We start from the raw sequence: 25,831 nt of genomic DNA, 5'->3' as shown, positions 1-25,831 counted from the left end.
GACTAACCGACTTGGTTTCACATAACATCTCAAAACTTTTTTGTATTAGAAGAATTGCATTGCGAGACTTGCATCTTTTTCCATGTAATGTTTTTGATGGGATTTTAAGTTTACATGAAAAATAAGCTTAAATTACAAAAATAATAGTACAAAGAACCTTAACTGAAATTATTTTTTAAGGAACTACCAAATTCAATTTAAAATAATAACAGAGACTTTCGGCTCGATTCGGAAAATGAATTAGATTTCTACTAGACTTCAACAAGTTACGATACGGATAATTTAAAGATATTTGTAAGATAGATATGTCAAATTTGACGTTTCCGCGATTCTGGAGGTCCTCTTGAACGATTTCGACAAGTTATGACTTAGATATCCAAGTCACATCTAGTCGATATCTAATGTAGATCTAGTTGATTTCTAAATCGTCTCAAGATCTTGTGATTATCTCGAAATCCGAATAGGCCTGTTTGAGAAAAGCGAGCAAGCTACGTTTTGAGATAAAGATGCAATTTTCTAGAGAAATAACCAAGATTACTGGGAGTGCAGTATTGACAAAGAGCATTAGGCACCTAACTCGGCAGGCCGTGTGTCACGCGGGAAGCGACTCGACTCGCGACATCCGGCAGAGATTATCGAACGGGAGGAGTGATAAATAACCTCAGCTTATGGAATAGTTATTTTATCCTGTTTCCCGACGGACGTCGCAGAAAGGGTTTTTAGAATGTATTCGTGAAAATTTTTGATTCTTGTTTAGTTAATGTTCCTTTGGTTAATGTTTGGATAAATAGTTAATCATGAAATAAAACTATTGAAACGGATTATATCGCGTATATTGAATACATACTACATCCCGACGTTTCGAACCGTTTACAGCGTAGTTTTATTTCATTAGTAACTATCGCGGTAACCGAAGACAATGTTAAATAGTTAATGTTTCCATCGAATTACATTAGGAAGCCGAAGATAAAACAAACGTTGACTAATGGACACTACAGCAAAACAATCAATCAAGCTAAGTGTATTCGTAAATCTTTCCGTTTCTTTTGATTTATTTTACATAAAAAAATCTCATACACGCTGTTTTGAGAGGTGCTCAGAAAGAACAAGAATGTTGCACATGCTACGAACATGTTACAAGCTCCGCTGGCTCATTAGCTTCCATAGAAAAAAGTATAAAAGCAGGCACACAAAAAGCTTTGCGCCCGAGTGAGTTTGCGCCGAGACTGCGGCGATGGCAGGAAAGCAGTTAGATTTTATAAAGGCTTTGCTGCTATCGGTGCACCGAGGTCATCCGGTGCAAGTGCATCTGAGTGAAGAAAATGTTTTGGTGCCCGTACCCTAATCTCATTTTCACTGAAGCGCATCTTCATATTCTCTTTGTTTGGTCATACTATTGCTAAAATAACCTATATTTGAACTCTATTATTCGGTGATATAAAGAATGAGATAAGTATGAAGACAGAGAACTTCTTCTGTTTACGTCGACAAGAAGATAAGCACGAAACTATTATTTTTAACAGATTTCATAAAAGGAGGGTTTTTACGAATTAAATTTACCGAATCTTTCTTTTATGTTAATACATAGTAGAGCCAGCCAGATTACTCACAATGTGGTGAAACGACCACAATACCAATTACCATTAGTAAAGTGGCAATATAAACGCAAACGTGATTGTCTTTTCAAAAGTAAGTGAACATAAATTTTCTGCTTGCAGGTTATGTTATTAAATCTCGTGACTTGACTCTGTGTCGTAAAAATTTAACGTCACAGTTTATTAAGTGGCAACAACTTGCACAGCTTTAAAACAGTGTTGGCTGCACTATGCTACTATTATTTCAGTCTCTACTGGCCTGGAAAATTAAATATTTGTCTAGATTTAGTAGTGTTTAAAATGTTTCATTAAATTGATTACATACGAAATTTAATTGAAACCTGACAAAAAGTCAAAATAATTCGTAGCAGGTGCCTGAAATATTTTGATACACCGAACTCGCGTAGATGTATAGTTGCAACAAACTGTTGCTGCACTCAAAAAGATAAAAGTTCGAATCCGAATTGTTGAAAGTCATAAATATATACAAAGCTATTTATAAAGTACTCGTTATTCCCAAAGAGATGGTAAGAAAAAGCCACTGAAACGAAAGAAGTCTATTCCAAGTTTCAATTACAGCAGTTTGAAATATTATCAATTCCGCAATCATTTTCAATATAGCGGCACTGAAGATGCGAATTGGATGGTACAAAATCGGCACAAGATCGAGTCTGGCAGTGCAACCAGTGTTCTGTAGGATATTGCTGAACGAAAAACGCTTTTTCTGAAAACAGGATTTTCGATAAGGCTAGTAAATATGAAGATTAAATCACATAGACTCAACCCGGACAATGGTAGACTTTACCTTGAATATAATTAATGTAAATACAGTTAGTTATGAAATCTCAGTGTTATTTGGAAGGTTTCTTACGAAATAATCTATGTAGAGGCGAGGGCCAAGCCAAGATGACAATCATATTCAATGTTGATTTATTATTATCTCGATAAGTTTGATAATTAAAATTATGTATTTATAAGAAAGTATTTTGTTTTTATTTATAGACTTAATATACCTGCAGACTAAATAACACCTCAGAATTTTTTATCCTTTTAGCGCATCGAACCTCAAAAATAAAAGAAGTGCGGGAAAGAACTGGTTCCAAAGTAAGTAAGTATGTATAAGTATTCGTATTACAATTGTTCCTAAAAATAAAACTTTTAAAAGTGATTTGGGCCTAAATATTTTCTAAACACGTCTAAATGGATATTTATTGTTAAGAGTCTGCAGGAAAACTCCAGCTGTTGGCAACAAAAAGGGTTCGTATCATTATAAGACAGCCTTCAACCTGCCAGCACCAGTTTCCCGGCATCCTTGTTCACTAAAAAGCCCAACTGCTTACAAATTCAAGACATTTAAGCCCTTTTAAAGACAAACAGAGTTGTATAAATGAAACGCATCGTCATGCCGCTACAACGAAACGAACCTGTACATTAGCACAGGCTATTGAAAATTATCTAATCTGTAGGAATATCTGACAGGTTCTCCTACAATCTATTATTGCGCCCAAGATTAAGTATAGCTTCAAAAGAAAATATTTCACAGTAGTAATGTCGTTTCTTATGGTACGTGGAATCTTACATAATTATTTATTACAGAGAAAAAATGTTTTAGTATCTACCTGGGGAGCAGTAGGTATATGACTATAAATTACAAGAAATAATGTAAGAACGCCCTACTGCCAGCAAGGTCGAATACTCGTATAACTGTGAGGGAGAATTTTATTACAGCATTACCAGTTATCATTGGAAATCCGTACAGACTGTAATTGATGACTAGGCATGCCGTGACAAATCACAAAATACTGTCGTAAATGTCACTTATGCTATCAGTTGGGGACACAGTCTTATTATATACTTAGCTAAAATGTATGGAAGTAAATACGAATGCTGCGCAAGCTATCACTACTACCTAGTTTAACTTATGTGAACTCTGGATTCAGCGTCTAAAATTCCATATGATGATTAGTCTGAGTAGTACGTCACGTCCCAATATTTCGTTTTGCATTAGCTCGAGCAGATCTGCGTCAGCCAAGCAAAATGGTGAAAATGGAGTAATTTTCACAAGAGAAACTTTTATAGACAATCTGCTGCAAGATGAAGTTACCAGGGGCACAGAATCAGGCGAAGGTAGACGAGTCATTAGGCAGGTAGCGCTCATTTACAACCGGCGGCACGGAACGATCTCGCGCCCCCGGCTAAATTAAAGCGAAACACCTCGCGAGGGGCCGATGAAATATCCTAAATAATGTTCTTTAAGAATATTGTTCCTTATTTTTATGAAGACGGGAAAGTGAATTTTGTTGAGCAAATAGTTTTGGTTCACTTGTTACTATATTTTGAAATAAAGCTACTGATATGAACACAAGAGAGAAAAACTAGGGAATATAAATAAACACAGACACGTAGGTATATTAAAAATAAATATATAAGTAGGTATTTATAAATTCATTGTTGAAAAATTCGGAAAAATAGCCGTTACTTTATATAGCAACATTTTGCGCAAATCCCGGCACATTCACGTCTCGTCTCTACGAGGCATTTCCGCTACATTTTCTCAGTATGTATCAAATGTAGTATTGGATACGACACAGAGCTACGACCGTAGCTTAGCAATATGGAAGTAGATTCCAATTTAACATTTTGTTAATGACCTAACACAAAAAGAGGAAAGTCAGCTCCTGGTAGCGGAAAGAAAGATCTTTCGTAAGATCCTGGGACCTATCATGAGAGACAACGGCACGTGGACGATACGGAAGAATGCTGAAATCGGGGAGAGTCCAATACCATCGGCGAAACGAAATCCCACAGACTTCGCTGGTTCGGTCACCTATTAAGAATGGGAGAGGATCGGGCTGCCAAGAGGGCGTACCTGGGAAGACCGACTGTTGGCCGCCCGGTAGATACCGCTGGAGAGACAGTGTGGAAGCGGATCTGCGTCAGCTTCAAATCGATAATTGGCAGGAAACGGCACAGGATCGGGAAAAGTGGCGTGCTCTCGTTTCGGAGGCCAAGACTCTCTTTGTGTCGCTGAACCATAACTATTAGTTAATAGTTAGTAGTAAGTTTGAACTGGTTTTGATAAGACGTTGACGATCGTAAAAAAGGATATAAACCCTAACAAGTCTTTAAATCTAAATCGGGCTTATGCTTATTATAGGACTATAGTGGCAGTTTGTCATAATAAAGCTACAGGCCCATTCTGTTTCAAAATTTTGCTTGGTTCTGATAAAATGGAATCAGAATTCATCTTATAAAGCTTTTCGCTCGCATTTATTGGTGCCTGATAAATCACACCAAACTGTTATGGTTTATCAGGCACCGATTGGACAGACAGGCTGGTGTCGATTCAAAAACCATACCAAACTGTTAAACCAAAATCGGCTACTAATGTCCTTTGGATACAAAATTTACGAATTACCTTTGAGTTTAATCCGTCGCTCTCCGTAAGCCCTAAAACGTTCACATTATATAGTTAGTCTGTTCGGAAAGAGAAAAATCGTAGTATGTATTGGGCCCCAAACAATACACGACTCTTCTCTTTCCGCACAAACTCTACACACACAACAGTTTATTATTATTGGCAAAACATCGCTAGTTGAACTTTCTGTTTCCAAACTTTAATGTTTTGTTACCAACCTAAGTCACATACGAAGTTCAAAAGTTTGTTGAAATCGAACGTCCGCAGTTGAAAACTTACTCGCTGATAATTAACTTGCAGAAGTTAGCCAGACTTGGCGAAGACAGTGCTTTTAGAGTTATGAACTAACACTAATCGACAAAAACCTTGGAAATTAATTAACTACCGATTCTTAAACGTTGTAATTACGAATTTAGAAAGGTATTTCGTTTGTATTTAAACAATCGTAACGATTGGCCTAATAAAATTGCCACCAAGACGCGTGGAAGGGGGGGAGGCCTTTGCCCAGCAATGGGACACAATAGATGTATTTAACAAAATTCTTGGAGTTAATTGTCCGTTAAGAATAATAAGCAAGATATATTGATAAAGAGCGGCTTAAAGTTATAGCTTAAAGATTACGCATTATAATAAAACAACTGAATATTGTAGGTTGGTATGTTTCGTATTATAAATGAATAGGTAACTAGTAAGCAGTTTAGAAGCGTAGAGGTGCTCCTAATAAATGCTTCTCATCTGCGGATTTCATCGAACTGACTTTAGAATTAATTTTCTCTCCCATTTCCCCACCTGATACCGCTAAAGTGAACCGATGAACAGATAATTACTGAAGATAATGTAGATAGGGGAAATCCTAAACTTCTCTACAGCTATTAGTTTCGATTATAAAGAAATAATTTATTTTAACTCCGAATAATCTTGTATTCTAGGTGTATAAGTTGTCAGTTTAAAAATCAAACCTTTTTTTTAAGTTTAGTAAAATTCGGGATGTTCGTGTTAGTGTATGTAAACACAATATTGAATATTTGAGCGAGTTTTAATGATAAAAATGAAATATAGGTCAGTACCTAACAATATACGGACAACGTAACCATATTAAGTTTGAGTTGACGAATAAGTATAGCTGCCAATATAAATATACTCGTAAGAAAAAATGAACATTTTTAGTGAAACTTATTGAAATTCGGAGCATCTAAGTCAGTGGAGACACGCGTGCTCGTTATACTGTTCCGATCTGATCGAACTTAAAATTGGTGCAATTTATGTAACGCTGGTATCTCGGCTGGCCTCTTGGAGGAGTGCCATACGCGGGAGTTAGTTAGTTATCGCAGAACGTGGAGCCAAGTTTTCTTTATTTATACGGGTAAGTTTTATGATAAGTAGTTTAGTGGGGCCAGTTTTAGGGAGATTTATTTTAAAAATAATTTAGCAGAGATAAACTCTGGGAGCAAAATTATCGACCTATTTTCATTGGAGCCAATTAAGTAGATTATGTATATTCTTGACCTACACCCAGAAAGAAATTTTACTTATTTGAGCATCGATGTACTTACCCAATACGATGTACTTACCCAATAACAGCATTCACAGTTGAAAACATTAAAAAAGGAACGGCCAAGAGCATTTCTGGCAGAGTTGAATGAAAGGTTACGAAAGCCACTACGACAAACTAAACTTCTGAAATGATCGCCAGCGTAACGACTTCTGCGACGCTTACGAAGTAACAGGTACTGACTAGTAAAATTTACAAATATTATAATGTAAACTCACCCTCATACAACCAATCCGGCACGCCATTATAAATGGTCCCAGGCTTGCCGGTGTCCGTTACACGATAGCCAGTGGAGGAACGCGGCGCGGGCCGGTAGTAGATGTCGCAGTCCTTCACCGTGATGAGCCCGTGGCCCTTGGGGGTCCACGCGGCCAGCAGCAGCGCCGGGCCCTCGGTCACCACGCCGCCGCCCACCTCGTCCGGTAGTGGCGTTAGAGGATACGACTCGCTGGAATAAAAGGTTGTGGTTAATATTTTATTATTTGGCTCTGTGTGATCTAGGCCGCGCAAGCCATAGCTCCGCCATTTTGGAAATGATACGAAAAAATGTTTGACGAAGGTGAAATGGAGACCTTCGCTTGAGATGCAAAATTCAATCAAAATGCACGTGCTATGCGGTTTTACTCCAAAACGACCTAAACGGGCCTGTGTTGCTTGTTTAGGTCCTTAATAATTTATTATAGAGAGTTAAATATATTGCGCAAGGCAATGGTTCATAGATAACAGCGATATAGGTAATACTGTTCGCGTCTTTGTTTTATCTTGATTGTAAAATAATAGTTTGGAATTCTGGTTTTCCACAAACAGTACTTGTAAACCGTAAACCATTTTAAAAGTTCCATATTCAACATATGTACATTTAACTATATAATGAATTTCGTCATTTCATTATCTTGTATGGACTGTATTTATTTATGTCTCAATGCACATCGTAGGCCACTTCAGACTTAGGGACTAAATATTTCACGTTTTAAGGACGAAGGTCTGTTATCCGAGCTAGTCGTGGCAATTTACACATTCCTTTTATATTATTTTGGCCTTCCCTTAGAATTTGTAAAACACTGGTTCGTATACCGCCTACAGAGGGCATGCTCATTTAAAATTCCTAGACTCATCTCTTTATTTATTCATGGAAATATAAGTAGAAAAGGCGCTCCATATGTGTTATGCAAAATAGATTCACTTAAGCCATTGCATTCCCGGCTACCAGAACTACCAGGAGATAAGAAAAACAAAATGGTAGGCGAAATAATCTGTAGGAGAGAGTTTTTACTCGTGACTCTGTAACTCTGTATGAGGTTCGCGTATTTTCTTTGTGAACTTGCGAGCTTGTATTAGATGATATCTTCATTGCTAACCAAGTTTATGCCCTCGGTCAGATGGAAAAATAAAATGTGCATTATTCTTTATACTCACTCGTATGATAGACCAAAAGTTACTTCGTTTTCTTTATACTCACTCGTATGATAGACCAAAAGTTAGTTCTTAGTTCCAAAGTTACTTCGTTTAACAGCCTGTGGTAGTGATCCTGCCTACGAAGCAGGAAGTCCCGGGTTCAAATTCTGGTTATATTTTAATCTAATTACGCACTGCAAAATTATCTCCGCGATTTTTATATTCTGGCTGTAAGTTGCGTAACCCTTTTGCTGTTTATTATAAGCGGAACAAGACTTTTTATTGAATAACAAAACGATTGCATAGCGTCAATACTCGCATCTGGTACTGTAAACAACATTTTTACACATAGTTATCACTGAACAGCAGTATGAGATACCTACGAGATTTAATACACTCTTAAAGTGATGATAGGCAAATACCTGCCAAAAATAGATATATATTGTACAATACTATTTACCTTACCTTCTACTTTATAATATGATACCTAAACCATCGAAATTAAAATAATCAAGGAAGAGAAATTGACACATTTATTGAAAAAGAACATCATTATGCCCGAGTAAATTGACTCCAGCCACTTAAAAAGGGAGAAAAGTAAACACTTCCATTTTCTGTTGCAAAAACACCGATATCCTTTCTTCCCGAATTCGGAACACGTTTCATTAAGGCAGGTACAAACTACAAGCTAAGGCCATGAATTCACGAGGCAGCCGAGCTGCTACCACGGTGAAACCATTTCGTAATCAATCTTAACATAATACATTAAAGTTGATTTTCGCATGCCCCTTCTCGGCCCAGCAGTTTTATTTTGTTCTCACAATGGAGTGAATGAAAAGTGGCAGCGGCACGGAACACTGCTTTGTTCAGTTGCTCGGACTTTTTACTTCTTTTCGCCATTCTTTTTAGATCGTACAGGAAAAACAGAAATAATTCATGACGAAATTTTGGTAGGGAAATGTTATACAGTGTTGTGCATTTTAACTAGTTCTGAAAACAAAACAACATCGTGCTATAAACACAATTTAAAATTTTGCACACCACCAAGATGTTATTTACGTATATCTGTTTTACATATTGTCAAAGACATATGTAACTTCGTATAAGACGAATACTCTTAATTCAAGTAAAAGTCATTCTCGAATAGATGCCGCACACACCTTTAGCCTATCCTCGGCTAGATGGCGTGACGACACCGTTTCATATTTAACAATTTTAACACATAGATATCAGTGAATGAACATGGATCAAAATGATATAAAAATAATAACATCATTTATCCATATATATACATTTTTTGATAACTTTATACGTTTTCATTTTGAGTTTTAGTCGTGTGTCGATAGATGGCAGTAAATTTACAGTGACTACAAAATTTACAATGACAGGACCCCTCTATACTATCTATTCTTTTTGATATTGTCAAGCAGAAACCCCAATTTGACGTTATTATTAGTTCTGTCGTGAACGGGTCTGTATTGTCGGTTATGTAGCATAATTTCTAGAATCAAATTTCCTAAGTACGACCATGGACCTAGAATACTACGGACGTAGTTTTGCTAAGACAAAAACTGTGATTCCATCATCCACCAATTTCCTAGTATTTACGCGTGACACACACACATTGACAGTTATCTCAATGCCCTCATCCACCAATTTGCCGTCAGACGGATCGAAACATCAGTGAAGTAAATTTGTCCAAGAAAAATGTAAAATATGCCGGCATGCGTAGTTAAATCCTGCAAGAATTGTACCGATCGAAAGAAAAAAAGTGACGGAATAACTTTTCATAGCTAATTTTATGAATTATCACGGTATAGTACATAAAATCTCCATATTTCATTATTTATAAATGCGAAACAGGAGTGTGACCAGTAAGTTGAATAGGGTAATTTCCCGAAAGTAGGGTAATTGATGTCCTTCTTATTAAATCATTATGTGTATAAGAGATCATTAATTAGGATATTTAGGTAAATAGCTAAATTACTGATTTTGCATTTCAAACTAGGTCGGTATGGTAATTTCCCGATAATAAGGAGATTAAAGACGTTTACATGAATAATGTTTGATAGTTAACGTTTATTTGTTATGTAAGGTAAACATACACATGGTGCTCGACGCGGTCCCAGTCCAGTACATGTCATCTTGAAACTTAAACTCTAAATCATAATTAGATTCCAAAAAATGTTGCCACTGCAATAATTTGTTTGTAAAATAGTAAATTCCTTTTTATAAATAAATACGCTAAGATAATTTATTTATTGGTAATTTTACGACTACGATTTAAAAAAGTACTTTTATTTACTTATTTTTACATAAATACAAGACGCGCTAGTAAAAAGTGGCAACATTGTCTTACTTTTTTTGGAATCTAATTATGATTTAGAGTTATAAGTCATTGTCAATAGAGGTGACAGCAAGGTGTCATCTATTGGGCATTAACATGTCGAGCACTAGTACATTTACCTTATATATATTTATTTATTGTTTAAAACCAGATATGATACAAGTTAAATATCATTAGGTATTGAAAATAATATTTGCACAAAGTAATTGTGCAACAATGCGCATTTTCAAGACCTATCAGTTAGATACACACTTTTTTTTATTGTCTAACGTAAAACTGTCCTATTTTAATATTTGAAAACAAGGACGATATTGAAAATAATTGTTTCACCATTAGGGGAGAATTTGTGTTACATGGTATCACTCGTCTACAAGCACACTTTCAAACCGTCCGCCATTGCAGTGTCACAGTTTGTCTTAAGTGACATTCCCTCTGTCAAATATATAACTCTATGAGTACGACCATGGTATAATAATATACTCCGCCTGGTACTCTATTCCGAGATTCGCGTATGACCTAACTGACACGGGCCTACGTCATCATGCTGTTTACAGGTTCTCAAACTTTAAAATGTGGGAGAATTTTAACCAACGGTGAAAATTATTTTAACGGCATTAATTTTAAGTTATTCATGTAGAAACATAGTAAAATAAAACAAATCTATTGTATTAAATTAAACTTTATTTATCTATACAAGACAAACGTTTGAAAAACGAATTCACAGTTACACATTATTAATTACCAAGCTTACGACGTGAAAAGTTTGGAAAACACTGCGACTGCTGACACTGAGCGAGAAGGAAATAACAATTAACACGCGTTCGACAAGGATGACGGTCAGTGCATGAAGTTATCTAGATCCGAATTGTCAAATGTGACAGCGCTATCCTGTGTTGCCAGTAATGTAAACAGAATTACCCGAACGTCTGAAATTTCTTTTGTGAATCGGAAGATATTGCTAACGAATAATTAAAAATGACGTGTTATTGTAAAATTTAAGATAAAATACATATAAATGAAAATTATAAAATTATAAAGAAATATTTTAACTTATTAACCATAGGTATCATGGTATAATAATATACTCCGCCTGGTACTCCATTCCCGTCTTTTCTAGGTCACCTAACTGACACGGGCCTACGTTATCATGCGACAGCGCTATATGATAATATGCGATAGCGCTATATATAGCGGCCATGTTGTTGTGACGTAGGCCCGTGTCACTCTGGGAATGGAAGACCATGTTTTATTAGACTATGATAGGTATAATGTACCCATGTAACATGACTGTTATGTTGAAATAAAGTGGCAATGTTATTGTGACGTAGGCCCGTGTCACTCTGGGAATAGAAGACCATGTTTTATTAGACCATGAGTACGACATTCCTAAAGACAGAACATCGAAAATCAAAATGTCTAATGTACGAAATTCCTAAAGATGCATGTCCTACGGTTAATCAACCTATGTTTTAAATGTCTAAAGTACAATAGTGCACGAAAATACTACCGACCTTTTTTCCTACGTTCAGCTGACCTAAGTTTAAACTATATAAATTGCGAAATTTCTAACGACATTTCTCCTATGTTTAGCTGACCTTAGCTTAAAGAGTCTAACGTACGAAACTTTCCGCTTCGGGCATCTGATCTGAAGCTACCTAACGAACCTAACCTACCTACCTCCCTACGATTTTTCCCCCAAAGTGTACTGTTTTCACGGACGTCACACTAAACTAAATCAATAGGTAAGTAGGTTAGGTTCGCTAGGTAGATTCAGATGCCCGAAGGGCAAACCGCCCAGAAACCGTCAACTCAGGGTAATAAAGTAAATGTTCTCGGAAATATTGATTTTCAATATATGTATCGTCATTAGGCTTTTTGAACGTAGCTATTTTGAGCACTAGAAATATTGACTTTCAATGCATTGTCCTTAGGCATTTTGTACAAAGGAATATTGATTTTCGAAATAGAGATCGTTCGATTAAAAGTGTATTAGGACATGCATCTTCAGGAATTTCGTATATTAGACATTTTGATTTTCGATGTTCTGTCTTTAGGAATTTCGTACTTAGGAAATTTGATTTTAGAAATTATGCTACATAACCGCATTGTCCGCCATAACATAAAACATTTGATAACCTATCCCATTTTCAGAATTATATCGTAAGTAGGTATAAAAACATAAGGCTTGTCCTGTCCGCTTCGGTTAACAAGTTTAGGGACTCCGCATTTATTGCCGCAGCTCCGCAACACGATACTTAGGGCCAATATATAGCCCATTACATTTTATGCGGCCCTAGGACTCGGTATCGGGTTGCGCTGTATTACAGGAGGCCTACCGCGAACACCGAAGTTCGCAAATTGCGTGTATCTTTCTTTGTCACTCTTATTAGGCCTTAATTGGAGTAAAAGAGAAAGATGTCCGCAATTCGCGTATTTCGTTATTTGCGGTAGTAGGCCAGAGCCGATGCCAGGTCATCAATCATGTTGCTGTCCCAAATTGAGGTGTGAATATTTGCAAGAACTAGTGTTTGACACTTTTAGTGATAAGCGCCCCATTTCCAATACAAAATGAGGACACCTAGAGACCTAGACGGCGTGTTCTTGGCAGTGAATGTGTTAAGATTGATTAGACAAGCGTTTTGTGTCTGTGTTATATTTACGCTTATTTTGTGATAGTGTACAATCAGCAACACTCCTAACTGTTACATCGTTGGACCTTAATAAGTTATTACAAAAGGCATAAGATCCACCGACGTACAGTTAACAGTGTGGGCGATGGTAAAGGAGTATGTAAGCGTGCTTGTAAGCAACATTATAAGTGAGCTCGTACAAATGGGAGCTGCGCCTGTCACGTCTTTGAAATAACACGCTAGAATAAGCAAGTGTATGCAGAGTAAACGTGTCGGCACGTGAACCTATGCAGAAATTACTCTTTCTTTTCCTTTGGCAAACAATCATAACTATATTTTCGGGTTTAATCCACTCGGATTTTATGTTAAGCAAATATGTTACTTGGTACAGTCACCTACAATATTATGTTACTCTTCGAAAGCTGTAAATATATCTGACACGATCTTATTTTTACAGCCCTAAGAGCGTGTCACATATTTTTGCCGCCTTCGAAGAATATCATACTATTGCAGGTGACTGTACCGCTAAATGGTGAAGTATCTTGCTCTACACAATGAAAAAATATTAACCTTTTAATTGCGAAATTAACATCGTCTGACTGTTCTTAATTGGTTAATATTATGATTATTACTTATTAAGTGTATGGAGATACTTAAGTTCTCAATAAAAAACAGCGTTCTCTTCAAAAGATTCAACACCACAAATTATATAACTTAATGGAGTTAATCAGCATTCCAGACCCCGCAGTCAAAACCCTAAAAAAGGCATAAAACTTCCTTAAAAATAAATTACTCGGTCGTTTTATTCCTTCTGGCGCTCGGTGACGAAAGTGCCGGGGGACCCGTTAAAAGTTCCAGACGCGGACCTCAGAGGACCCGTTAAGTAAAGGGCATTCCTTAAAACCGAATGGCTTTATTCAAGGTGAGCTAATGGTCTGGTTTGAGGCGTTAATTTCAGACAAGTCAGTGAAGTTAAAAAAAAAAAGAGATAAGTTAAGGGGCCCACTGATTACCAGTCCGCCGGACGATATCAGCCTGTCAGTTGACCGCAGGCAAGGCCACGCACTAACAGTTCTCTGTCAGTTTTCGGCCTGACGACTTACACGAACCGATCGTGTGTGGCCGCCTGACGATTCCAGTCAGCGCCGACAGATATCCGCCGGACAGTCCGTGGCCTCGAGTCCAGTCAAACACACATCATGAGGTAGCCGGCCGGCGATCGCCACACGTTACAGCATTAGTAAATTCTACTTTATTCCTAGTAATTAAGAGTTCATAGTCCCTAAAATAAGCATACGACTTTTTGTCTTCGAACATCACGGATACGGGCTTCTGTCAAATTGAAATAGAATCAGTAAGAAAAAACAGATATGTACGTTAGTAAAATTCAACTTTAATTCTAGTAGTTACAGTTCATAGGCATCATTTTAATTTTAAGGCATGAATACAACAATGCGAAGGTTGCATGTATCTAGTTTGTCAAGACTTTTCTTTATTTATCATGTTGTTACCTCGCAACTGTTGTTTACTGTTAGTCAAAAATAAATGTCATAAAGAGAATTATAACATAAACCTTATTTTTTTCTCTATTAATTTTAAATGTGACATGTTATTATTGTATTTGCATGGCTTATATATTTGAAAATACAGACTTGATTATTGATTGCTGAAAGAGTAAGTAACCGAGTAAAAAAGGAGCAAACATTCAAAGATTCAAATAGGGAAATTAGCCTCCCAATATAACAACACTGGTTAAAATTTTAATAGTTCTCAAGACAACGCCGGGAGGTATACCTTCGATGGCGTTCACGGCAGCTAGCAATGAAAAGACTAACTATTGTGCGATTTGATTCCGCTATAAAGACACGTGGTAGAAACACTAGCGCAAGTATGGAGGTACCTGCTTAGACAAGAGATAAGACTTATGCCTGAAATTCTTCAGCTACAAGTGGGATCCGAATTATGACATCATTAATTCATTCAGTTTTAAGTTAAGAGAATATCTGGAGCAAACTGTGTTCGGAGAAGAGCGTGGCGTGGCGATATTACCTACCCGAAATTCTCCTAATATGTGACAATTATTACAAAAAAAGGATATGGAGTCACAAGCTGCAAGCGGTGGATTCAACCTACTTTTACTTACACCGGCTCTTATTTAGGTACTATCTATGTATACCAAATTGAAAGAAATGAAAATACTTTACTGTTATGTTTTTGTTATATTCATTCTACTCTTTTAAACCTTTTCTACATAATATTAGGTCTACTTGGGCTTTACCCGAGTGATTTTTTTGTTTGATACCTTGTAATAAATAATTTGGCCAAGCCCGAGATAGCTCGAGGCATTTAGTGTTCCGCTCGCATCGTTATATTTTACAGAGGTTGTTTGCCTGTTTTTAGGATTCCGTATTCAACTACCCTATAGGAACCCTTATAGTTTCGCAACCCTTGTAGTTTTTACTACATATTTAATATATCATTAATTCTTCTTCGGCGGGAACGGACTCGATTAGATGCATAGCCTGCATCAAAAGTACGTCGCGGGGACGGTAATTTGTGTTTTGGGAAAGTATCCTATGAAACTCAGTGACACATTCATCCTCGATGTAAGTAATCATTCGCAAGTATATACGAAAAGCGAGCCATAGTATTTGACAACAACCTAGTGCGTAGGTGGCACCTTTATGGCACATACAGTAAACAAACCACATTGACACATCACACGTCACGTCAATCACATGGCCTACCGCGAAACAAGAAAATCGAAATTTCGTTATCTAATCTCTCTATCACTCTTGCATATTCGAGCGATAAAGAGGCAGATAACTAAATTTCGATTTTCGCGTTTACCGGTAGGCCCTTGTTTACAAACCGCCTTGATGCATCAATGTCATATTTTATTGTCTGTGAAAACTTGTCAAAAAACAGTTTAAGGCACAGTATGTATAAGTTAGTCTATGAATTTACTGAGTCAGTAGTGCTGCACTCTGGCGGCAGAACATTGCAGTAATATCCCCTTTTAACCAGGTTTCACTGTAGTAGTCAAAAATATGTTTACATTTCTTGCCTTATTACAAAGGAATAAGGTTCAAAAGTGTAAACATTATCTTTAACGTCGACTGTCCATTTTGATGAAAAAATTAAACTAGTTGAAAAACATGAAACTGAAGGCTGACAGCAGATGACGGCCTACAGGCCACCGGCCGGCTATCTGATAATGTGTGTGTAAATTGGCCTGCAGGCCACGGACTGTCCGGCAGATATCTGTCGACGCTGACCGGAATCGACGAGCCGTAGTTCGAATAGCCGTCAGTCCAAAATCTGAAGTAGAACTGTTAATGTGTGGCCTTTTGCGGTCAACTGACAGGCTGATATCGTCCGGCGAACTGTCAATTTGTAGGGACCTGTCAAAATTATATCAGACTATTGCCGGCGGGCGGCCGTACGGTGGGAAACTGACGACTCGTCTGTAGTCGCAGAGGTGGCAGCAGACCATTGCCGGCCGGCAATAATCGCTTATGTTTGTGGACGTTATTGGTCTAGGACGGCAGGCCGCCCGATAAGGTCAGAGACTGCAGGCGGACTGGTAATCAGTGGGCCCCTTTAGAAGCACACACATGTCAAATCATGCAAGCTAAATTAGACCCATTTCACATTTATTGATTGAGCTGAAACTTCAAAAATATATGTAAGTAGAAATGAAAAGCAATATGTATATAATATATAACCGAAATAGGTGTCTTGTTTCGATTTATATCGGGCTTTATCTGACAACACCTACCTTGCAAATAGTGAGTTGTTTTCAATCATTTTACAATATATTCATTTGTATGAATGCTATTTTCAGTTAATTTCATTAAACTGTACATCTATTTAATCGTTTCAGTAACTGGTATTTAAAAGTGGATTCTGCATTTCTAGTCATTGTTGTTCATGTCCATACTCGTTATTGTACACCTCACATAGTTTACAACAATGTACAACAAAGACAATAGGATAGAGGTGACAACAGGCGATCTTATCGCTTAAGAGCGATCTCTTCCAGACAACCTTTGGATATCGGAGACAATAGAATTAGAATATACGGTAGGTGGCGCAAATAAAAGATATGAAAAGTCGAATTAAACACTAATATTAAATTTCCACTGCAACATTTATTAAAGCCATTTCATTATACGTCTGCATAAACAGCTTAAAATTACATTATCCACAAACCATATTCCCATTGAAGTGAAAAATATAGTATATTATATGTATGTACCCGGGGCCGGTCGCTGAGGTCACGAGAACTTTAATAGTTAATTACACGTACAATACGCTGGCCTCATAGATTACATATTTACTAGATACAGCATATATGGACATTCCTCGAGAGCTTACGAAATGCTTTTTCTTGTATGGCAGCTGCCTCAATCAAATGCGTAAAACCAGCGACTGAATATATATAGACATCGCTGTCCATAGAAAAATGCCTTCCGAAAATGACCCCAGCCACACTGACACTGACAACTATCCCTTCTCTATGAATATGTCCCACCAGCGTTTAATTATATCCAATAAACAATTTCCCGCTATTAAAAAAAAGTTGTGATTGGTCAATATAAGTTTTGATTGGCTATAATAACATTCTATGCGTCAAACCTCTTGCGCGGCGTTACAATATTTTGACGTTGTCAAATCTTATAAGGATTATACTAACCAAGAGGGAACCAATTCATATAATTATTATTTTGACGCGTATTTACGTTACGGACTATATCAAAATAACTAGGTACTTTAACAAATTTAAAATAATAGGATCGTAATATCAATGGCTGTTTAAAAAATTGCATAACATTGTCCCCATATAAAATCTGTTATGATCAAAATAAATCAAAATAATATTATCTTGGCTAAATTATACGTGGAAGGAAATCCCATAATAATTTCAGTGTTTGTTGGAACGGCTAGCACATCATTTAACCTTACATTAAGGCATATTTTTTCTTTAAAGAAATAATTTAAATACTTCTTAGTTACAACGACTGTCACAACGGGCCGCCATTTGCAAACTAAATTGCTCCGTGGCACAATATTTATACCCCACCTACCGTGGCACAATATGTGTGGGGTCATTTTACAGAGCTAGTTCGTCATCTATGTTTATTATCAATCGCTGCGTAAAACTCGAGAATAAACTGTCAATTTGCTAGCCAAATCATGAAATATAACGGGGCCAAATCACTTTATCAACCAACATTTTCAGAAGTATCAGAAAAATGGCATATCTTTATTCTTTATTCATACAAACACTGGGTATAAGTTAAGTTTTATTTCTTAAGCGAAATTCTCGTGAAATGCCCTATAAGAATACCCGTTTTTATTAAGATTAGAATATTTCTAACCTCAAAAGTAGTGGTGATTATATTTTTCTTCCGAAATGCTAGGATTCCTATGATATCTAATTCTGCGGTACAATCATATATAAACGACACTATAATTCAGTGCATATACAACGTGTCCCAAAATTCAACGATAAGCTGGCACCAGAAGATGGACCTGCTCATGACTACTCGAGGAAAAAAAATAAAAAAAAAAATATCTCAATTTATTAAGGAATTACAAAAAAAAATGAAATCGACACCCCTAATGGTATTTTTAACGACCATGTCTATAATTTTTGAAATATTTCTTTTTTTTTGTATCGGCAACCTAAGTAGCAATGCTATCCACCACAACCCTTAAAAATACCAGAATACATGTAGTTACGATTTTCATTTTTTTTTGTAACTCCATAATCCATAATAAATTGACATATATTTTTTTTATTTTTTTTCCTCGAGTATGAGCAGGTCCATCTTCTGGTGCCAGCTTATCGTTGAATTTTGGGACACGTTGTATTTACTATGATTTAATTTTGGAGGACCAAAGTTACCACTACTTTTGAGGTTATAAAATTTCTAATCTGTCTAACTAATGAAGGTCAGTATTTGAAAAAAATATCTAAATTTATTAAGGAATTACAAAAAAAAATGAAATCGACACCCCTAATGGTATTTTTAACGACCATGTCTATAATTTTTGAAATATTTCTTTTTTTTTGTATCGGCAACCTAAGTAGCAATGCTATCCACCACAACCCTTAAAAATACCAGAATACATGTAGTTACGATTTTCATTTTTTTTTGTAACTCCATAATCCATAATAAATTGACATATATTTTTTTTATTTTTTTTCCTCGAGTATGAGCAGGTCCATCTTCTGGTGCCAGCTTATCGTTGAATTTTGGGACACGTTGTATTTACTATGATTTAATTTTGGAGGACCAAAGTTACCACTACTTTTGAGGTTATAAAATTTCTAATCTGTCTAACTAATGAAGGTCAGTATTTGCTTAGACAATTAAAATTGTACACATGTTTTAACGCCAAATATCTGTTTTATTGTGCGTTTTATATTATTTTATCGTGTAGGTACTTACGTAATACTGAGTTCTAAAATTAATGAACAGTTAATATTTTAATAGATTTTTCTTGACAGAATCTATTGAAAGTAATCTGTGCGTGGTCCCTATTACATACCTACAAAGTACAAGCTTATATATAATGTTTAATGTTACAAATGGTAAAAGTTATTTCATTAAGGTGAGAGATTTAAATTGAAATAGGTTTGACTACGCTTAGGGCTCATTTAGACGATGCGCAAACTCGCATGCGATTTTAGTTACATTACGGACTGTTGGTTACGTCCAATTCAACCGACCGATCAAAACCCGCAATGTAATGAAACTCGCGTGCGAGTTCTCGCATCGTCTAAATGAGGCCTAGGGTGTTTAATTGCCGACGCCAACGCTTAAAGTTTGCTTTTAATGTTGTTTCATTACATTATAATTAATTAAAAGAAAGGACAAGTAAAAGTTTCACAAAGCCCATTGCTGCCGTAAATTATTGTCCCATTAATTCCATTATCACTTACAGAGTGACGTAGAATCTAGATATACACGGAGCGTGCTAGGGCTATAACATAACCCGTTTCAGTTTAATGGACCGATTTTTATTTTATTATTTTTTCGTTAGATTTGGATAAAATTTGCCTGGTTTTAAGAGCTCCTGAATTCTGATTCTGGGCGGAATTATAATATGAGATCACAACATGTTCGGAATAAAATGTGTGCAAATTCTCGTTAACTTACGAAAATATCATACGTTTTATTTAGGTATATCGCAAGCAGTTTAATCCGTTCTTAAAAATCAAAACTTTGTTCTCACTGTTTTGCTTAGACTGCGAATTTTGATCGTATCTTGCCCGAAATAATTCTTGTAATAATTCTCTGTGTGTCAAAATAGCTTTCAGTTGTAGTGGATACGCGCTCACGCTTCTAAGAAATATATAAACACTTAAATACATAGAAAACAACCATGACTCAGTAACAAATATCTGTATCATCACACAAATAAATGCCCAATTACCAGGATTCGTACCCTCGCTTATGCTGATTCCGTTGCAGGTTGCGGGAATAGCATCCCTGTGATGGAACAGGTGGCCTGTGTTGTACAATGAGACAGATTGTAGACGAGGCTAATGGGAAAAGCGCTTCGAGATTAATTTTCACGAAGCCTTGATTGATTTGAAGTTTTGCAATTGTTTCGTGTTTTATTACCAGACATAGAAGTTATTGTGGCAAAATAAAGTAATTGAACAAAATGAAATATCAGCATGTCTGTTATCGATGTTACCTTAACTTTATCATAGATATTCATAACGCTTGTATAATAACATAGCTACCGCGGAGTACACAACACGTTCGATATCTTCTTTGATATTTTGTTAGTTTTCTATTCTTTTGGCACTGTATACTACAGCCCATACAACCATTTCCAGTCGCCGTTACGACGCGGTGTTGACACATCTTGTGTCGACACCGTCTGTTTCGGTCACAATTCCAGTCGCAGAGTCGTCGCCGTGTCGACACAGTTACCAGAAATGGGGAAGGGTCGACACATGACACAAAGTGACATAAAGTGTGGTCGCCGTGTGCACACATTGTTTCGGGTTTGCGACTACTTTATGCCAAAATCATTCGTTCATTCGTTCATTTTGTTCCTGTCAAATGGAAACTGTCAGATAGAAAAATACTTAAATAAAAATAAGTGACATTAATACGCCATCTCTAAAACGGATTACAAGACGTAATTATATATTGTTTGCATTTATATTACAATATCACTTAAATTATTATGGGGAATTAAACTGCTCGAGTGATTTGATAAACTAAGTGTAATATAATCAACGCGCCACCACATTGTTTTAGTTTAGCCGGAAATGAAATTGTTTACTTCTCAGTGCCTGTGTTCATAACTATTTTATTTGAAGCATTTTTAGTACTTCGATGCGTATACTATACTTAAATAACAGAAATAACGCTTTACATACTACGAGACTTGTTAATTATGATGTATAAATATGGTTTAAGGCTGAGAAATATTGCAGTCACAAAGTAGTTGCAATGTTTCGACTTTGTGTCGACTCTGTGTTGACACATGACACGCGCTGTCAAAAGTAATAACAAAGTTACTGGTATGTTACTGGATTTGCAAAATGGCTCCTTGTGTTGATTTGTTTTCAGATATTCTCAAAGTGTAAAAATGCCGTGGTCAGAGATGGGCATTAATCGATTAACTGTTTATTCGACTAATTAATGGAATAAAAAAAGTTAATTCTCAAATTTTAATCGCGATTAGTTTAGTCGACCTAACATAGATTGAAATTGAATTAATCGAATAAATTATCGATTAAATCTCGATTGAAAGTTGACAGGGGGCCATTTTTGTACGTAAAAATAATAGAAATGTCTTGCATGCAGATGGTAGCAAAACACTTTGTCATAAAAGTCGAGATGGGTGTCGATATATAGGTTTTAGGGGGCGCAGATTTCGAAAATGATAACCATTTTGGATTCCAAGATGGCGGCCATGCACTATGTCATAAAAGTCGTCATGGATGTCGTTTTATAGGTTTTAGGGGGCCCCGATTTAGAAAATGATGACCATTTTGAAATCCAAAATGGCGGCCATGCACTATGTCATAAAAGTCGTCATGGGTGTCGTTTTATAGGTTTTGGGGAGCGCAGATTTAGAAAATGATAACCATTTTGGATTCCAAAATGGCGGCCATGCACTATGTCATAAAAGTCGTCATGGGTGTCGTTTTATAGGTTTTAGGGGGCGCAGATTTCGAAAATGATAACCATTTTGGATTCCAAGATGGCGGCCATGCACTATGTCATAAAAGTCGTCATGTATGTCGTTTTATAGGTTTTAGGGGGCCCCGCTTTCGAAAATGATGACCATTTTGGAATCCAAAATGGCGGCCATGCACTATGTCATAAAAGTCGTCATGGGTGTCGTTTTATAGGTTTTGGGGGGCGCAGATTTCGAAAATGATAACATTTTCAATTTAAAAATGGCGGCAATGCACTATGTCATAAAAGTCGTCATGGATATCGTTTTATAGGTTTTAGGGGGCGCAGATTTCGAAAATGATGACTATTTTGGATTCCAAGATGGCGGCCATGCACTATGTCATAAAAGTCGTCATGGATGTCGTTTTATAGGTTTTAGGGGGCGCAGATTTCGAAAATGACGACTATTTTGGATTCCACTTTTATGACAAAATACGTAGCCACCATCTTGGATTATAAAATGATCATCGTTTTCGAATTCTGCACTCCCTAAAACCTATAAATCGACATCCGTGACGACGCAAGTTATCTGTATTTTCAGATCTAACAAATTGCTACAGAATACAAAGGACAAAAAAGAAGCGAGGAGGTAATGAAACAAGCAAAAATACAGATGATTCCTCGACGCAATTGGGTGATTCTTAAATTGTGTCCAGATTTTTTTTGTCATAAAAGTTTATATTTTTCACATATTACTCTCACAAGTTCCGTGACATTTCGACCTTGTAATTTTTTAAGTACCTAAATGTTTTTGTTTATCTATGAGGATCTCACTAGAATAGTATAATCAAGGTATGTTTATATTTGATGAATGAAATAGTAACGCAAAAAAAAAATATATTTGTGTCTTATATTCCTGCCGAAGACTTTTATTTTACCTTTTCCTTCTACACAAGTTTGGCCAAGTAATAAGAATTTAGGGCTCTCAATTTTATTTTGACTTCTACAACAGTAAAGCTACGAGGCCATGTTTGGTATCGTTTTCGTATAAATTCGCAGTACCAAATTTAGTTAAGGTATCACATTGACACCATTCCGAAGTAAAAACATATAAACTTATTAAAATACTTTCTTTTAAACTCCTCTTCACGCTTAAACTGCTGAACAGTTTTAATTTAAATTTGGTACACATATATTTTGAGTCCCGAGACAGGATATAATAAGTTATCTCAAAAATCATCCTTTAAAGGTGTGAAATGAGGTGTAGGGGGTAATTCAGAATTGACTTCTTGAAGTTAATACTGTTTAAGTTTAGGTTTGAAGTCATATTTTTTCATCATTTTTAACTAAATCAAAGATGTAGACCATCCCAAATTTCATATAAATCGGTTCAGCGGTTATTGATTTCCCGTACAAATTTCCACGCCACTTTTCACACCTTCAAAAGATGATTTTGGTTATAAGATCTATCCTATGTCCTGTTCCGGGACGCAAACTATTTCTATACCAAATTTCAACGAAATCGGTTCAGCGGTTAAGCGTCAAGAAGAGTTTCAAAAAAACCGGCCAAGTGCGAGTCGGACTCGCGTATTAAGGGTTCCGTACATTAAGTCCGACTCGCGCTTGACTGCACATTTCTAATAGGTTTTCCTGTCATCTATAGGTAAAGAACTATTTTGTGTATTCAGACGGACATACATACAGACGCACGAGTGATCCTATAAGGGTTCCGTTTTTTCCTTTTGAGTTACGGAACCCTAAAAAGATTTATTTTTATTTTGTGGAATGGTGTCAATGTGATATCTTAAATGGATTCAGCACCCCAGATTTATACGAAAACGATACCAAACACGGCCTAGCACCTTCACTGATATAGATATATCAAGATAAAATTGAGAGCCCTAAATAAACTTTCAAGAGCGGATATCTCAAGAACTATTCAACATATCGAAAAAATTGACGAATAAACTTGTAACAAATTAAATTAACTTTCATTTTGTATAAGTGGCCATGTCGCTGAGATGCATAGTTTCCGAGATATAATCGAAAAACGGGAAAATGGGACCTTCAAACCTTCACCTCTCTCCCCCCCGCTCAAGGGCTACGGCCGGGGACTTTTGATATGTTCACCTCCTAACTTGTCAAACCGAGTTACGGAGTCAAAAATTGTCTTCCGAGCATTTCCCTCTACAACTTTTGGAGCATTCGTTGCCTGACCTAAGTAGCTTATTGAATTTCTTTAAAAACTTTTCTGTAAAAGGTTGACGGGTGTTGGGTGTTTATATGGTTTCGGTCGATTATTATCATTTGCATTGCCCATGATGACTTACTAGAATTACGAGCACACGAGACACTAATAGTAGTTTGACAAACCTTGGTTTTCAAGAGGTATTTTATATTGACATTTGCTGTCACAAATTTGCTGTCAGATTTAGTCGCAAACCGCACGCAAAGTGCACACAAATGTGTCGACACCTTGTTACGGAAAAGTGTAGACACGGTGACGACACTTTGTTTCGAAACAATTCTAGACACATTGTGTGGACTCTGTTACGACACATCTGACATTTAGTTACCACTTTGTGATTCTGCGACTGGAATGGTTATATGGGAGTTTACGTTTTTATTTTTAAGTACACTAAATTAAATTATTTCTTCTGATAATGCAGCCAAAGAACTGAGTCGGGGATCACTTTCCATCGAGTGTCTTTCTACTTGAGAACGCCGATTCGATTATGCCTCAGCTGGAGCCAACGACTTCGGGCATATGGACAAGTTCCAGCGTTATTGGATAGTGTCCAATGGACACGCTTGAAAGAGTTGCAAAGTTACAGGTCGCGATATTGCTCCTGGTAACATTCTTCATGACTTTACCTATTTTTGAAGTGAAAACTGTTAAACTCGCGAGAGGTACATCACCGTAAGATTCGTAAGACGTAAGACGGACACGTGACCTGATCGAAAAACTGTTACAATGTCATTGAGTTTTCACTTCTGCCGGCACTCCCGGAGTGCAACCCGTAGTTTTTTAAGTTAATTGATAATGAGCAAAAAAGAAAAATGTTGTAGTGCGGCTTTGGAAAAAAATGTACAATCAAAGAATATAAGTTCAGTACCTACCATTTCGTACCTGAAAGCCGCTAGGGATCTTATACTATTGTCACTGTGACAAGGTGACGAAATGGTACTGAAATTAAATTCCTTGACCGTACACATGGATATTACCATTAATTTACAAGCCGCTGTCAGATAGACAGACGGAAACAGCAAGCTTAGCCGGGTCCTTCGGGTACGGAACCTTGACAACGCGTGTCCATTTATTATTTAGTTCGTCTACGGCTGAAGCGCATTCAAGTACTCTTCAGTTCAAGCTGTGTTGCTAAGAATTAACGAACACTTGAAGAATTTAAGTGGCTCTAGAAAAGGCATGTTGTAGCAGTTAACTTTGCTGTGTTCATTATTAAAATTGGCAAGTAATTTTGACTGTATGTTGTTTTTTTGTATGTCTATTTGTTTAGCTAAGTCTATGGCTCAAAAGGCTTTATGGATCTTTACGTGTGCTATGTGTGAGGTGTCATTAGATTAGTTTCAGCTAACTGGATTAAGGCTTAAATCCCTGTGACAAGTTGGGTGGTTTAACCATAATTGAGTTTAACAATTCATACTGATTTAGTTAAAGAGCTGTAAATTTTTAGAAAAATGAACAATTCTAAGGGTTTTGCTACAAAAAATA

The 25,831-nt window shown here is 36.6% G+C and overlaps 1 protein-coding gene across 2 annotated transcripts in view; it reads right to left on the bottom strand.

Moving 5' to 3' along the window:
- LOC134800534 (venom dipeptidyl peptidase 4) overlaps positions 1 to 25,831 on the bottom strand; it is a 184,156-nt gene that overhangs the window by 27,627 nt on the left and 130,698 nt on the right. For both annotated transcript variants that reach the window (XM_063773013.1, XM_063773014.1), the window contains exon 6: positions 6,784 to 7,013. In XM_063773013.1, coding sequence (XP_063629083.1) covers positions 6,784 to 7,013 — 230 coding nt within the window. The remainder of the gene's footprint in view (positions 1 to 6,783; positions 7,014 to 25,831) is intronic.

The sequence above is a fragment of the Cydia splendana genome, chromosome 20 (genome assembly GCF_910591565.1).
Source record: "Cydia splendana chromosome 20, ilCydSple1.2, whole genome shotgun sequence".
In the NCBI taxonomy this organism is placed as follows: Eukaryota; Metazoa; Arthropoda; class Insecta; order Lepidoptera; family Tortricidae; genus Cydia; species Cydia splendana.
This window is presented reverse-complemented; position numbering and strand designations above follow the sequence as displayed.